The sequence below is a fragment of the Carassius gibelio genome, chromosome A4, assembly GCF_023724105.1.
Source record: "Carassius gibelio isolate Cgi1373 ecotype wild population from Czech Republic chromosome A4, carGib1.2-hapl.c, whole genome shotgun sequence".
Taxonomy (NCBI): domain Eukaryota; kingdom Metazoa; phylum Chordata; class Actinopteri; order Cypriniformes; family Cyprinidae; genus Carassius; species Carassius gibelio.
Genome location: NC_068374.1, coordinates 33,476,031 through 33,492,450, shown reverse-complemented (window position 1 = coordinate 33,492,450; position 16,420 = coordinate 33,476,031). Strand labels below are relative to the sequence as shown.

The 16,420-nt window shown below is 33.8% G+C and overlaps 1 protein-coding gene across 2 annotated transcripts in view; it reads right to left on the bottom strand.

Annotated features, from left to right (window-relative positions):
• Window positions 1–265: 265 nt before the first annotated feature.
• The window catches only part of LOC127978584 (receptor-type tyrosine-protein phosphatase zeta), a 30,809-nt gene continuing 14,654 nt past the window's right edge, over window positions 266–16,420 (bottom strand). Inside the window, exons 5-30 of one of the 2 annotated variants that reach the window (XM_052583358.1) lie at window positions 16,024–16,119; window positions 15,875–15,941; window positions 15,510–15,667; window positions 13,789–13,939; window positions 12,592–12,776; window positions 12,289–12,415; window positions 11,523–11,575; window positions 11,066–11,441; window positions 8,501–8,645; window positions 8,151–8,242; window positions 7,719–7,804; window positions 7,407–7,427; window positions 7,136–7,232; window positions 6,970–7,052; window positions 6,359–6,493; window positions 5,899–6,033; window positions 5,372–5,535; window positions 5,136–5,271; window positions 4,897–5,043; window positions 4,723–4,816; window positions 3,959–4,032; window positions 3,750–3,878; window positions 3,516–3,665; window positions 1,792–1,934; window positions 1,583–1,718; window positions 266–1,103 (exon numbers count right to left, since the gene is read on the bottom strand). In XM_052583358.1, the coding sequence (XP_052439318.1) occupies window positions 969–1,103; window positions 1,583–1,718; window positions 1,792–1,934; window positions 3,516–3,665; window positions 3,750–3,878; window positions 3,959–4,032; window positions 4,723–4,816; window positions 4,897–5,043; window positions 5,136–5,271; window positions 5,372–5,535; window positions 5,899–6,033; window positions 6,359–6,493; window positions 6,970–7,052; window positions 7,136–7,232; window positions 7,407–7,427; window positions 7,719–7,804; window positions 8,151–8,242; window positions 8,501–8,645; window positions 11,066–11,441; window positions 11,523–11,575; window positions 12,289–12,415; window positions 12,592–12,776; window positions 13,789–13,939; window positions 15,510–15,667; window positions 15,875–15,941; window positions 16,024–16,119 (3,315 nt within the window). In that variant the 3' untranslated portion in view covers window positions 266–968. The remainder of the gene's footprint in view (window positions 1,104–1,582; window positions 1,719–1,791; window positions 1,935–3,515; window positions 3,666–3,749; window positions 3,879–3,958; window positions 4,033–4,722; window positions 4,817–4,896; window positions 5,044–5,135; window positions 5,272–5,371; window positions 5,536–5,898; window positions 6,034–6,358; window positions 6,494–6,969; window positions 7,053–7,135; window positions 7,233–7,406; window positions 7,428–7,718; window positions 7,805–8,150; window positions 8,243–8,500; window positions 8,646–11,065; window positions 11,442–11,522; window positions 11,576–12,288; window positions 12,416–12,591; window positions 12,777–13,788; window positions 13,940–15,509; window positions 15,668–15,874; window positions 15,942–16,023; window positions 16,120–16,420) is intronic. The other variant, XM_052583363.1, reaches the window with a different exon arrangement.

Here is a 16,420-nt window from a genome sequence, read left to right as displayed (position 1 = left end):
TAAATAAATCGGTACGTAATTAAAGTAATTATTTTGGTTAGTTGACATGCCTACAGACTTACTGACATTATTATTTTATGTTAAATATTATATGTAGTCTCTCGAATAATCGCACTGCAACACTTTTACACAAAATATTTCATTTCACCCACTTTCATTTTGTGGTTAGCAGTTTAGAAGCTCGGTGAAAGAAAATACAACGTTTAGAAATGACAAACACTCGCAAATGTAGAAGAAATGATGTGCGTGGAAAATCCTGCTTTGTTTATTTTTTACTGTGCTTGCTTTCTTGTCTCCAAGTACGTTCTGAGTTAATGCTTGACAAAAAAGGCCTAAATGATTAGACAGTTTAAATAAAAGTTGATAAACATGGAGATATAAAACTGAATGCTAATGAAATGACAGATTTAAATCTAGAAGGATGCGCGTATTACAAATAAGAAATGTACGAAAAAATGTCTGTTACAACATATCAATATCAAGTTAATTCAGAAATTAAAAAAAAAAAAAAAAGAAACATTCAGTTTCTACAATAACTAACATAGTAAAAAAGAAGAGCTAGTCATAGAAATGTATTTTGGTCTGTTGGTGTGGCCGATTGTTTTATATATTAGAATCACACTCATGAGGCTACATTCAAGAATGCTATTATATATCAAAGATTTACCCCCAAATAGATAGCATATTAAATATTTTACCCTGCTACTTATAAATATTTCTTCAACAATTATGTCTGACTAAAATCTAAGACATCACCAGCAATACAGCAATCACTGCTTTTCCAAAGAGTAGAAATTTTGGCATTAGTTACAACAGAAATATTATATCAAAGCATTTTATAAAGTACAAAGGTAATGAAAAGGCACAATAAAAGACCAGATTATAGTATATCCTGTACTCATGTAGTCTGTGTAGAGACTTTATAAGGGTTTTAAAAACGACTTTCTCTTGATTTAATGTCTGTATATCTACATGAGCGACTCCAGGCTTTCCAACGGGTTGGCGGGAACCGTGCCGTTGTTTCCCGAGTGGTGAAGTGCTCTCTCGTCCTCCTTGGTGCTCACCAAACTCAGGATAGCTTTATAGAGGAACTGATAGTGATCCTGCACACACAGGAAAGATGTTAAAGGAACAGTGCACCCAAAAATGAGAATTTACTGAACTTTTCTCACCCTCACTCCATCCAAAATGATAGTAGATGAGTTTGATTTAGAGAAACGTAGCATTGCATCACTTGCTCATCAGTGTATCCTCTGCAGTGAATGGGTGCCGTCAGAATGAGAGTCCAAACAGCTTGCAAACACGCAGCTCTTCTCTTCATAAGATGTTAACTGATGGACTGGAGTACTATTGTGATGTTTTTATCAGCTGTTTGAACTCTCATTCCGACGGCACCCATTCACTCCAGAGGATCCATTGATGAGCAAGCAGATTTCTCCAAATCTGATGAAGAAAAAAACTCATCTACATCTTGTGAGGGTGAGGAGAGCTTCCGCACATTTTCATTTGTGACTGGACTATTCCTTAAACCATGCACATTTTATAATTCATATCTTTTCAAGGTATACCACAGTCATCTTACAATATCGTTGAAGACTCCCGGCCTCATGAGGTTCATCATTCTGGCAGTCTGATAAACGTTTACACTGTTCTCCTCTTCCAGCTGGTCGACCAGGCTGGTCAGTGAACAGAGTAAAGCAGCACTCGATCCTCCAGACCTGCTCAGACACAGTGAGGAATGACACACTCCTCTCTATTTCAGTCTTTCTTAGAAATGCTATGAGACTCTACCCATCGTGGATGATGGCGGGTCCCTCTCGGCGTGAGCTCTCTTCTCTGATGATGTTGATGAGCTCAAAGCAGTTGCTGATGGGGCTGTCAGGGTTCGGCCAGCGAGGGCTCTGGTACCTCCGGACCTCCAGAACATAGTCGTCCTGTCACACAGCCACGCAGAATAAAATTCACACATCTCTGTTGTTGCTCCATAGACTTAAATGCTTCAGAGATGCAATCTCCAGTACAAAGAGGCCTTTCAGAAATATTAAATGTGAATGTGTTCAATTTGCTTTGTTTTTCATGTCACAAAATCAACAAAAATAAATTGTTAAGTTTTTCTGATTATTTAAAATTTACATATTAAATTACATTATACATTCATACAGTTATATTTTAATAATACTACTTAGTATGAATTTATTATATTCTAATTTAATAATTCTATAAAGAAAAGTTATAATAATAAAATAGTATTTTCATTGCTGTAATGTGTCCAGATGTTTTACTTAAGTATTTTCTTAAATTTCACATAATGTTTTCAAGTGGTTCTCATTAGCATTTCATTATTGTAATATATTATTTAAAAATGCTGTTATTTAACATGTCTATTTAAAATAAGGGCAGTACAACTACTACTACTATTTAATTATTTAGTATCAGTTTTTAATGATTATTTAACATTTACATATTCAGTTACATAATAGTATACATAAATAGTGTAAATAATAATTATTTAATAATTTTATAAATGTGCGCTGTTATGTGTCCAGATTTTTACATTTCAAACAATTTCATGAGCAATTCTCATTACTGTAAATACTACTGCAATATATATATATATATATATATATACACACACACACACACACACACACACACACACACAGTATTTAAATAAAGGCAGTACAAAAAATACTGACATTTATTTATTTTCCTTTATTGAGTTATAAAATATCAGGAAAGTATGCACAATTAAAATATCATAGCAATAAAAAAAATCATTAGGAACTAAAATGTCAGTAAATAATTTTTTATGCAAAATATAATAATTTATTACATGTATATAGCACTTTTATGCTTTTCTACGTACTTAAAGCGCTCTACATTGTGAGGGGGTATCACTTCTTTGTATATACAGGACTATATTATATATATATATATATATATATATATATATATATATATATATATATATATATATATATATATATATATATATATATATATATATATAATTATATACAGTACAGACCAAAAGTTTGGAAACATTACTATTTTTAATGTTTTTGAAAGAAGTTTCTTCTGCTCATCAAGCATGCAATTATTATTTTATCAAAAATACAGAAAAAAACTCTAATATTGTGAAATATTATTACAACTTAAAATAATAGTTTTCTATTTGAATATACTTAAAAAAATAATTTATTCCTGTGATGCAAAGCTGAATTTTCAGCATCATTACTCCAGCTTCAGTGTCACATGTAACATCAGTCGATCACATGATCATTTAGAAATCATTCTAATATTCTGATTTATTATGAGTGTTGGAAACAGTTCTGCTGTCTAATATATTTGATCAATAAAAGGTTAAAAAGAACTCAATTTATTCAAACTAAAATAAAAAATTCTAATAATATATTTTCTTTACCATCACTTTTTATCAGTTTTATTTTTTGGTTTATTCTGAGCAGCTGCAAAAACTGAGTTCTGGCTACATAAATGAAAGAAGTTTTATTCACCTTTAGAGCCTCCAAAATGAAGTCCTGTACCACAAGCGACTCCTCATTGGACAGGTACAGTTTGTCCTCACCCCTGAAGGTCACAGTGAAGGTCTCGCAGCTGATTGGCTGATCTTTAGTGGGCCAGTACACACACTCTCCGTCTCTGCTCTGTGACGGTCAGGAAATGACAGGTCTCAGTTATCACATGAGGACGTGTGCAGCAGTATAGACGTGTTTGTGCTCGTGACTCACCGCGCTCTGTGTATCTGGCAGAGAAACTATGATCTGTGCATTGTGATCCCAGATCATCCTCCAAAAGTCCTGTATGGTGTTTGGCAGAGGATTCTGGGTAACGATAAACTCGTGGGTCTGATGGTAGCCCTGTAAACGGCACAGACTCGTCGTATCACACCATATTACATACAGGAGTCTGAACAGGAGCATCAGAACAAGAGTCTTACCGTTAAATAAGAGGCATTGATGTAGTCTGATGCTTCTCCAGGTCCTGTAGACAGAATGACCCTTGACCTCTCCACTGAAGCACAGAAAGAGCGAGCACATGTGAGGATAAAGATCAGCGGGTACAGTTCACGAAACTCAATGAGCTCAGTCATTCATTAGATCTTTAAATACACTTTAAAAAGCTCTTCACTATATTCTGAATATAATTCTTGGAGGAAAACAGGTTACATTTTATATATTATAAATATTAGTGTTTTAATAAATTATATAAATATTTATGATAAATACAATATTGAATATGTATAAACAGTTGAATATACATCCTCAAAACCTTTTCTATGTTTATGAATATAAATAAATATGACATAATAAATAATACTGAATATTTATTTATAAACATTTCTTCTGAATAAAATTATTTAAATGAAAACAGGTTACCCTTTCACTTTTATATATATATATATATATATATATATATATATATATATATATATATATATATATATATAATTAACGTATGCATATAAATGCATAAATAAATAACTGAATTTATTTATTTAAAGAAAAACATGTTACCTTTTCACTTTTTAATATATTTATATATGCATATAAATAAATATTATTCATTATATTCATTATATATGTAATAAATAAGAATAATAAATTATTTAGGAAATAAAACATTACCCTTTCACTTTTTATATAACGTATGTTAATACATTTATTTTTATTTTATTCTTTTATTTTTTTTGCATACACTCACCAGGCATAAGACAGGATGTCCTGTTTTTAGATGCGTTGCGTTCCTCTAAAGCCACTGTGTAATCGCTCTGTTTTGCACAGCTCTGACTGACCAGCTACAGGAACAAAAGGAAAGCACAGTGAATTGCTCAGCGTAATAGTGATTAAGGTGGAATCACAAACCCAAAGGTCTCACCTTAAACTGTTTCTCCAGGCGGGTCTTTCCTGTAGGTCCCGGTGTGAGGAGATCAGACACATGTGTGTGAATGTGACTGGAGGAGACCAGGGTCTCTTTACTCCTGATGGCCTCCACTAGAGCATCATGGATGAAGACGTACTGCTCCTGCTCGCACACACAAGTATGATGGATATTTCATGTTGCACGTGACGTGACATAAGGTGTGAAAAAGTTTGAATTAATATGTGTTGTCGAACCTCAGTCTGCACCAGATAATTCCTCTGGGTTCGAATGTGTTTGAGGAATCCCATGATGTTCACTTTACTCTCCTCCTTTATCTGCTTCAACATGCTGTCGATCACAATGTAGGTTCCTGTTCTTCCCACACCGGCACTGCAGATCACACAAGTGTAGCAGTTCTCATCCAATAGAATCAGTGCAGTCAAATCAATGACCATCATTTTATGCTTAATAACTTAACAATGATGTCTACCTGCAGTGGACCACCACAGGCCCCAGATCAGCCGTCCTGGGCTGCGAGGACGCCCGCACAAACGACAGCAGGGGCAGAGTGTATTCTGGGACGCCCATGTCGGGCCACTGGGTGTAATGAAAGTGAAACACTGTCCTCTCCTGACTGCGATCCTTCTGTGAGCCCTGACGGGGAAAGACATTTGCTCACATTCCCGTTAAGTGAAGAAAACATTGTTTCTGTTTTGTTAGAAACATCAAAGGAACATTCCGTTCTATAATGTTACTTTTGAATGTTCTCTGAACATTCCGAAACCAGAAGTAACATTTAAAAAAAACGTTACATGAACATCCAACTAAACCATTTCAGAATTACCTTTCCATTACCGATGCATAAATTACTTTTTTATGCTAATGTTGTCGGAATATTAATAAAGTGCAAATAACAAATTCTATTAACAGTATACTAGAAGAATGATTGTTCATAATTTTGAGAACCCTTTGACAGAACCTTCTTTCTGGTGATTTATGCATACTTTAGTCACAGACCTTCTTGACGTCAACGTTCCTCAAGATGAATGTCCTCTGCGTGTAATAGGCAAGAGTTTTGGTGCTCTTCAGTGTGACTAGGAAGGATCCATAGTCTTCCTGATTCTCCGAGGGCCAATACTGATCACATTTTCTCTGTTTGATTCACACACACCACGGAAATATGGTTAGGGATCTCATCGAATCATGATTAGTTGCTTTATATTTGCATTTATTTCATTACACTCTCAAAAATAAAGGTTCTTTTTTGGCATTGATGGTTCCATGAAAAACATCAATGGAACCTTTCAATGTCCTTTATAGTGGAAAAAGGTTCTTTAGACTATTACACTAAGAAAAAATGGTTCGGAGACCTGAGGTTTCACAGAGGGGTAGTTCGGGAACCACAATGGTTCTTCTATGGCATCGCTGCAAAAAAAATGTTTTTAATGATCTAATCTAAGAGTGATAACAGCATTACCCGCCCCTTCTCCACCAGGTTAGTGATCATGACAATCACACCCACGTTCTGCTCCCATATCATCCTCCAGAAGTCTCCCAGACTGCCCTTCAGCGGACCCTGGGCGGCTATATATGCTTTCGGCTGGTTGTAGCCCTAAAGATAATCATTACAATTAGACCATGTTCATTTCTACCAACACTCATTTTTAATAAGAAATGCAGTTGTTGTTGTTTTTTGAGATTTCTATTCATATGAATATGAAGCAGCACTTCTGTTTTCAACAATAATCAGAAATGTTTCTTGAGCAGCAAATCAGGTAGAATGATTTCTGAAGGATCATATGACACTGAAGACTGGAGTAATGATGCTGAAAATACAGCTTTGATGACAGAAATAAATTACATTGTAACATATACTCCCATAGAAAACATATACTCACATAAATTGTAATAATATTTCACTATATAAGTTATTTTGTTGTATTTTTGATCAAATAAACACAGCGTTGGTGAGCACAAGAGACTTTAAAATCCCAGCCCCAGCCCCAATTATAGTGTATATATCAGTATATATATATATAATGTTTCATCATTACAGCATTCAAAATTTGGTCTAAAATTTACACTCACATCCACATAGTTGGCATTAATGTAGTCCCCTGCTTTTCCATCTCTGTCAGAGTTTAGAAAGAGTTTAACTCGACTGTGATCATCTGAAAGTACAAAGAAGGCTTATCAGTCATGTTTTTTTTATTTATATATAATATAAAATATAATATGATATAACTTCTCATACAGGCCAGGATGTTAATGTATCTGTTCTTGATCTTATTGTCTGGATGGTTGGAGCTGTCCGTAGTGCTGCAGATGTCCACCGTACAGCCCTGAATCTCCTAGAAGAAACATTTCATCCCATCACTGACAGAATCATACCTCAAAAACTATTCCACTTGATCATGCATGCTAATCATGCATAGAGCAATACTGACACGTCAATACAATGAACAGCAGAATAACAACCATGCAAAAGAACAAGAAACACTGAAACAAAGGGAGATGTGTCTTACCTCGTAAGACTCTTTCAAGATCTAATAAAGGAGGGGGTGAGAATGTAGAGAAGCACAATGAAAGTCACCAGTGCAGGTACATGAGGCACGTTTGCATGTGTTTTGATGCTACAGAGGAGTTTAGACAGGGCAAACGCTCTGTGGGTGTCCATGCAGACGCCTGTACATCCCCCCTTTACATGCTGCCCTGTTGCTCTCATATTCAGGAGTTTATGACATAAACCCACTTTTTCATATGTTTAATAAGGTGCAATGCTTAAGTTTAGGTATTTAGAAATGTTAAAAAACTAAAGCGATAAAAATCACAAGTACCTCAAATTCTTTGGCGAATGTGTGATTTGCATGAAGATCAGCAACGTGTTTTATGAATTCCTTTACTGGGAGAGCTTCATTGTCCTCTGCCAACAACAACAACAACAACAACAAAAAGATTTAGAAACAAATAATAAATAGCTAACAAGAAATGAAATAAAAAAATAAAATGACAAGCCATAAAATAAATAAATAGATCATATTTATTAATATTTATAATTGAAAATTAAAAAAAAATATTTATAATTGAAAATAAACAAATAAATTAAAAAATAAATTAAAACAGACATTAAAACAAACAAAAATGATGAGGCATGAAATACATAAATAATTAAAATGAAAATATGAAAATAAAGGCATTAAATAAATTAATTAATGAAGTAAGATATGAAAGAAAATATATAATCTTTTTATTTAAGTAGTTTTTGTTACCTGAAGGCAGAAGAAGAGGGGTTGACGGGGCAGATATGGCTCGGGCTGAAATGTTGTCCTCTGCATAAAACTGTGCAGTCTGAAAGCACCTTCTGTAAGACACAGATGGAAACATTTAAATATTCGCTTTTTACTTTATGAGAGAAGAAAATTAAGATACTCTGAAAAAAAAAATTAAAATGCACAGACACAGTAATGAGAATTCTGGGGAATGTGCCAGATTGTCATAAAATGCTCCTAAAAATGCAGTTTTTTAAGTGAATTAAAAAGGTTTTTAGCACAGATGCATGTGGCACACGTCATCTTAAAGCAAACACTGACATACAGACGCACGTTTGAAGATCTTATACCTCCAGTAGATGAGAATCCCCACCAGCACCAGCAGACACAGGACAGTGAGCGTCGAAACCACAGCCAGAGGAACAAGCGTCCTCTTCTCCTTCTCTGTACCTCCCACCATCCCGACACGAGACTCTGGACTGCTGTTACTCGCCTCTGATGATGGAAACAGGAGCAGTCCTTAACCCATCCATTAATCAATGATGCATTACACCATATTCGGCACATTCGAGGAGCTACAAAAATGCAACCAACTGCTAACTCAAGCCATAAAAGCAGTCATGTTTTCATCTTCCAAATGTTGAGTTTTACCTGCGTTCTGGTCTTCCACTGACTCTTGGATAATGAGTTCAGAAATTAAGAGCGTTATGGGAATATCATCTCTTTGAGAGATCACAGACCCTCTTTGTCCAGAGCCAGTGTCAGACTCTGCTGACCAGGTCACCCATGACAGAAAAGCCTCTGGTTCTTCGGTGGTGGCCACCTCTCGCTCGCTCTCAAAGTAGAAAGTAGAGGACAGTCCCTCTCTTTTTTCATCTTCAGATCTACCGCTGTAGCTCAGACGGGAGTCTTTGTGAGCCGAACGGATTTGGTCGAGCTCCTATTCCCGGTCGAGCTCCTCCAGAAAGATCGTAGACCCCGATCTGCTGATTTCTTCTGAAGAAAGAAGATGAGCAGAGCCCTCCTCCAAAATAGTAGTTGAGGATTCATAGAGATTTGAGGCATCATGGACCTTTGACGCCTTCTGATTAATGAACGATGTGGCTGTAACAAACACGTCTGAAGAGTTAAGACTTCAGATTTCCTCTGGTACCGTTTATGGCGGAGGAAAGAAGCCCTTGAAAGTGCTAATCTACAGCTGAATTAATCTACATTTATCTTGCAATACCTAAAGCCACCTCCAAGGGGGCGCCATCAATATGTAAAGAAGGTAAAGGAGCAAGAGAGGAACCAACACCGCTCGTGCAAAACACCAGAGAAGAGAGAGTCAAACAGGTGCATTACAAATACCCAAAGCTTTTCTTGAGTATTTGTGGCACAAGACGGCAATCAAGTTTTTATTCCATGTATATAGTAGCAACTGCACCACCATCAACTTGAGCATTTCTGAAAGTTGAAAGAGTTCGTGCATGACCTGTATAACCTGTATGAGTTTGTTTCTTATGCTGAAAAGGAAGATTTTTTTTTTTTGAAGAACGTTAGAAACCAAATGGTTGATGGTAGCCATAGACTTCCATAGTATTTTTCCCCATACTATGGAAGTCAATGGCTACCGTCAACTGTTTGGCTGCCAACATTCTTCAAATGATGATCATTTGTGCTCAGCAGAAGAAAAACTCAGGTTTGGAACAACTTGAAGGTGAATAAAAGATAACAGAAGTTTCATTTTTGGGTGAACTATCGCTTTAAAATAGTGATTCCCAACCAGGAGTTACAGATTCTGAAAGACAGTTTTGCATTATTAAACCTTTACATTTTTGTAACCTATTAGATAAATGAGAATGCTTTTGCTTGGGGGTGATATTTTTTACATACATGGTTAGCTTTTTGGCACCATACGAGGATAAATGACTATATTTACGAAACGTCTCTTTTGGGTTTCATCTCGAGATAAATTCACCATTCGAGAAGGTTTTTGAAAAAAAGAAGATAAAGAGAGATGAAGAGAATTTTTCAGGCCTCGGTAGGAATAGTTTGTAGCTTAAAAGTTAATTATTTTAATATTGGTAATGTTAAATTATTTAAAATTAATGATTTTCTGGTTTTCCCTCTGTGAAAAAAGAAGTGCACTTAATTGTATCTGCACTTGTAATGTACTTTAAAACTTTTACTTGCACATAATATAATATTAATGAAATAAAATGCCCTTTTAAAGAAAGTACACTTTCATGACTGTTTCCAAACACCTAAGTACACTTTTAAAAAGTTTTACTTTAAGTATATTTTAAATAATTTATTTTTAATCTTTTGTTATGCTTTAAAGTAGTACACAAATGTTGATGCATTGAGTAACATACTAAAGCACATGAATATAACAGGGAACTGTAGTGTGTTATTTAGTTTTAAAGTTAATATATTTTAAATGTAATTGCAATTTCATCATTACAAATGTGTAATTTAAAATCCACTGAAATACAAAACATGGCTTATCATTATTTTCCACAGTTCACTTATGAATTATAAAGTATTTTTGAAACGACATAAAGATTTACTTAAAAATGTAAAAAAAGCCCTCTAATAGCATTTCGTATACATTTTAACTCCAATACATTTTCATTTAATTGCAATTAACATGCATTACATTCAGCTCACACTTACGTATGTTCTTTTAAAAATACATATTTCCATAACAAGTACTCAAATACTTAAGTATGCTAAAATGTGCTTCTTTTTCACAAGTGTGATGTTCACGAAAGAGATCTTGATATGATGAAAACTGTTGGGAAACACTGCAATCACCATACTACCTACTATTGCAAGCCTCACCGCTAGTCATCTTCACGACTTTCCTAAAAGCAAGTTAGCATTCAGTGAGGTTTTGATTAAGAAAACACCTGAGAAAGACCATGTCTCACCATTAAACAGGGGCTGAGTGCTCTGAGAAATGATCTTCATAGATGCTGAAAGCGCTGATCCAGTGGCGACAGTGCTAGCGTCAGCTATTAAGGTTGTGTTCACTGCAGGTTTAGCGGTGGGTTTTAAAGTTTTGGCTGTCATGTTTGATGTTTCTTGCTCCTGAGCATCAGGCAGCGCAGTGAGAAGGTCGTTGTTTTGGGCTGGGGTGATTTTTGTGGTGCTGAGGATGTCCTCATAGTAGACATCTGTGACCTGCATGTTGCTGTGAGGAAGGTGGACGCTCTCCTCTGGAAGGAGTCTGTTCAGTGGACGTTTGGTCTCATTTCTGTTCTTGCTGTTGCCGGGCGGAGAGCTGGAAGCAGGTGATGTTGTGTCCTGAAATTATAATATTTAATGTTTTACTCATTGAAATCCATAAAAGTGCTCATGATTCATCATTTATGATTTTGTTATCACCTCATTATATTCCTCTGGTTCTGTTAAATCTCCAAAGGGATCGGGCTCATTTACTGCGGCGTTAAAGGAAATATCAGTAAATTAATTTGAAGAAATAAATATTCATGCTAAATAATAGGGTGAATAACACACACAATATAGAATATGTCATATTTTACCCCAAAATAAGAAATGTTTTTATTTGAGATATTTTCCATATAATAATACTATACAAAAATGTGTTATTAAGCACATAATAATAACAATGATAATAATTAAGATTGTTGTATATTATTATCATTCCAGTATACAGTACACAGTTGTTTTGTATTATTTATATATATTCAGTAAAACAAATACTACATAATTATCATTTATATAATTATTATTATTATTACAGTACATTATAACTAGACAGCTGTTTTTTTAATAATAATAAATAAATTCAGTAAAACAAACTATTGTTTTTAATTCGTATTTAAGCCACTTCTGCAAAGTACATTTTATTAAAGTACATGTTATTATAAAAATAATAATAATACAAGATTATTAATATAAATTATTATATAATATAGATATTATACAAATGTGCCTAACTGTAAAGGAAAAATAACTTTTCTTTAAATAAAAAAATAAAAAAATAATCTTATAATCTTTATATCTTTATAATAATCTTTAAAATAAATGTCTATATATTATTAGGATTTTTATTCAGTTTATTTCACTTCGTAAAATATGACCTACACATTTCTTGATATTTTTGTGAGATTTTCCAGTTTTTGTTCACCTGGGTCTTCGAAAGGCATGTCCACAATCACCTGGTCACTCATTTTTCCAGTCAAGCCATTGGTGCACAGCGCCACCACCTGGACAACATAGCTACTGTTCGCCAGCAGATGATGGATAATGGCTCCCTGGAAAAACAAGATACCATAGTATACCATACCACCTGTTTCTATCCACCAGGACTAGTGTAACCTTGAACTATCAGCTTTCATTTGACAGTGCTGAGTGAAATATAGCCCTCCTGTACTTCACTCAACACACTGATATTAATGATGGCTCAAGTGGATGGTCTAAAAGCGCTCACCACATCCTGGTCTCCGTCTGTGAGATACTGTTGTTTTGGCGGGTCTTTGCCCTGCAGTCTCTGGTAGGTGATGGAGTAGCGCTCAATGGTGGTGTCATAGACGGCCCGCGGCCGTTCCCACGTCACCACGATCCCCGTGTAGTTCTGAGAGTCGGCCTGCAGGTTCAGCGGCTCAGAGCTGCACACTAAACACAGAAAGAGCTTAACATTACTGTTCACATTGAGTTTTATAGACTGTGCAGTTTTATTACAATTACAGTTATTAATGTATAATATAAAAATATTTATTAATAATAATAATAATAATACAATTCTTAAACAATATAGTTGTATTTTGCTAAATATAATATAAAAAAAAATATCATATGATTAAATAATATATACACTTTATTTATTTCATAAAATATTAAAATATTAAGAAGATGCATAGAGTAAAAACTGATTAAAGATTATAGTTACATTTTGACAAATATATTTTCTAATTAATATTAAATCAAAATAGTCTATATTTTTTTCATAAAAAGAAAAATAGGATCACTTAAAATCTAATCAATAAACAAAATATTAAAAAAGGTACAGAATTTAATAAAAAATTATAACAAATTATAGATACATTTTGACAAAATATTTTTTTAAATAATATAAAATGTTTTTTTTTTAAATAAAACATAAAATATTTAAAGAACATTAAAACATTTTTTTATTTAATTTATTAAAGGTATAGCTACATTTTGTTACATTTTTTTTAGTAATTTTTACCCTAATTTATTGGGGGGAATGCAAGATTAAGCTATAAGACACTAGATACAGTTTGTTATGTTGTGATTATTCAGATGGAGAGCCTGAAAGAAAATATTGTTATTGCAAAACAATTTGTTCTAATAAGGAGCCATAACTTCAGTCGAAAAAGCAATAACTTATAAATCTGCTTCTAAATCAAGTCTGTTTGAAACTGAATTGGGGCATTTGTTTTCTTGGGAATATAGCAAAGTGGGGTTATTTAGCAACACACACTCGCTGCAGGATTTTAAAAAGCACATGCATGTGTGTCCAGGATCAGATCAGAGGAGGAAGAGATGCATGCAAACCCTCCATTTGACCTTGAGAGATGACCTCTCGCTCCTCTCTGAACATTATTTTAAATGAGTGTACTGTATGTGTTAGGCTGCGGTGTTTGAGTGTGCGTGGTTTGCATACTGGGTGCAGGAACTTCCTCTGTGCCCGTGTAGGACGAGAACACTTGTCCCATGAACTGCGGCTGTTGTTCTCTGTAGTTATTCTGCAGGTAGTCGGTCAACATGACGTATCCGGCCTGCTGTATGGTCATCACCTCACAGAACACCTCCAGCTACAAACACACCAAAACACAGGAGTCACGAGATGGCCACGAGATGATCCTGATTAGACATTGCATTATTAGGAGCTTAAAGAAACAATTAATACATGAAAAAAAAAAAATTAAAATAAAAAAACCTAAATAATTAATAATATAAAAGTAAAAAATAATATAGTTGGTTTTATGCATTATAAAAAAAAAAAACATTTAAATTAAATATAAAATATACACAATTTTGTATAAAAATAGGATGAAAAACTTGTGGGAAAACAGTTAATATACATATAAATATATTAAAAAGATGCTTAATTTTTGTTAAATATTTAAAAATAATAACAAAAATATATACTAATTTGTATTTTTTCATCTACACACACACACATACAATATATATCAATAAACTAAATATATAAAGAAGAATGTAAAATTATATTAAAAAGTATTATTTTTAAAAAAGTAGGATTTTTTTTTTTGCATAATACATAAATAAAATATAGAAACTATATAAATAAATAAATAAATATACAAATTATATAAAAGAAAAAAAACAAGTACATAAGGAACAACGTTCAGTTAGCTCATCATTATGGCCAAATAGACATTTAGTTTTGGATGATGACTGGGTGACTGAACATAATCTCACCAGATAGTTTAGGTTGAGAGAGTTACTAGAGTTACTATAGCCAAAAAAAAAAAAATTTGGATTATATTGTGCATTATACAAAGAGCATTATACAAATAAAAAGAAATTCATTATACAAAAATTATAAGTAATCAGAATTCGCTTGCATAGGATTGCCTTTAAATTGAAATCAAGATTAACGAGTGCGACAGCTTTGTATGCATGAGTGAGTTTATGCAATTTCCCATCAGTAATGAGTTCAGACGAGACAATAAACCAGCGCTAAAGATTCATCAGCTTTACTTCAGCATGCCTGTATGCACCACATCAACATTTCATGCTCAAGAAACAGTCTGTGCTTAAAGTGGATCAGGCACGAGGGCAAAGAAAAAAATAGCAACACACCCGCATGACAAAAACTGAGCTTTAAAGTGCAGCTGGATAAGAGAGACGAGTTGTGTAGCTGACATCGAGGGCTTATCTCTGATCCAGCTGAAATATTAATGCACATGCCTCCGTTTGCTTGAGAATAGTTAAAGGGGTTTCTCTCACACACACACCAGCGGCTGCAAAACTGACCCCAAATTTATCACTAGCATGATCTTCAAGAGATAAATCTGACTTCATTCAACTAAATGATGCATTGCACAGAAAATATAGCTAATAAATACAACTGCATGCAGCAATTAAGGAGCCAAGAGGACAAAAGAGTTTTGGTGAGAGTTTGATAAAGTGTTTTCATGACAGATAATGACATCATGAGTTGCAGTGGATTTGGCAAGAGCCGAGGAATCAGAAGATCTAGCCCTTATGGTGCAGATGTTATTAGCATACATTTTCTGTGGGTGGCACTAGAGGGTTTGAGTTAGAGTCTCCAAAATTTGCCTCGGCCAAATGTCATAACTTTGCCACAGGGAGACAAGGAAGAAGATGAAGAAGAAGAAGAATAGACGTTCTGACCTGTGCCTCTGAGATGGCCACTGTGTTTTTAAACACAATCCACTCCACGTTTTCGGAGCAGGGCGGCGCGGTGAGTGAGCCATTGTACATGAAGTATTTTTCAGTGGACTGTGGAAGCAGAGCCAGCAGAGAAAACGCTTCCAGAGCAATGCTTTTACCTTGAATATAAGAATACTTGTGTTTCATTGCAATTTGAAATAACCAAAAGCTTTGTGGATGTAATCTTAAAAAAAAAAAAAAAAAAAATATATATATATATATATATATATATATATATATATATATATATATATATATATATATATATATATATATATATATATATATATATATATATATATATTGTATTATATATATTGTATTACCAAATCGGCTCACGCTGTTCACTCCTTCAATGATGGCCGCATAGTCCTGGTTGTCTTCAATACTGGCCTAAGTAACAGACCGAACCAGGTCATTATGATAAAAGAGCTGCAGATATGAGATAATATGCAGATGTTTGTGAAAATGTCACCTCGAACAGAACAGCTACAGCAGTAATCTTTCCTCCGCTACTTATCGCCTCGTCGATGGATTCAAACTCCTCGTCATTAAAGCAATAGATCTGCATCTGTGAGAGAGAAACACAAATTCCAGCCATTTTCATTTTAGCTTGAAATTGGCTTAAAGTTTACATAAAACCACACCTATGTGACTGACCTAATTTACCCTGTTTTTTATTAATTTGTATTTTTGGGGGGTATTTTATATCTTATTTTAATTATGTATTATATATATATATATATATATATATATATATATGTATGTATATATATATATATATATATATATATATATATATATATATATATATATATATATATATATATATATATATATATATATATAATGTTGTATTTTCTATATTATAT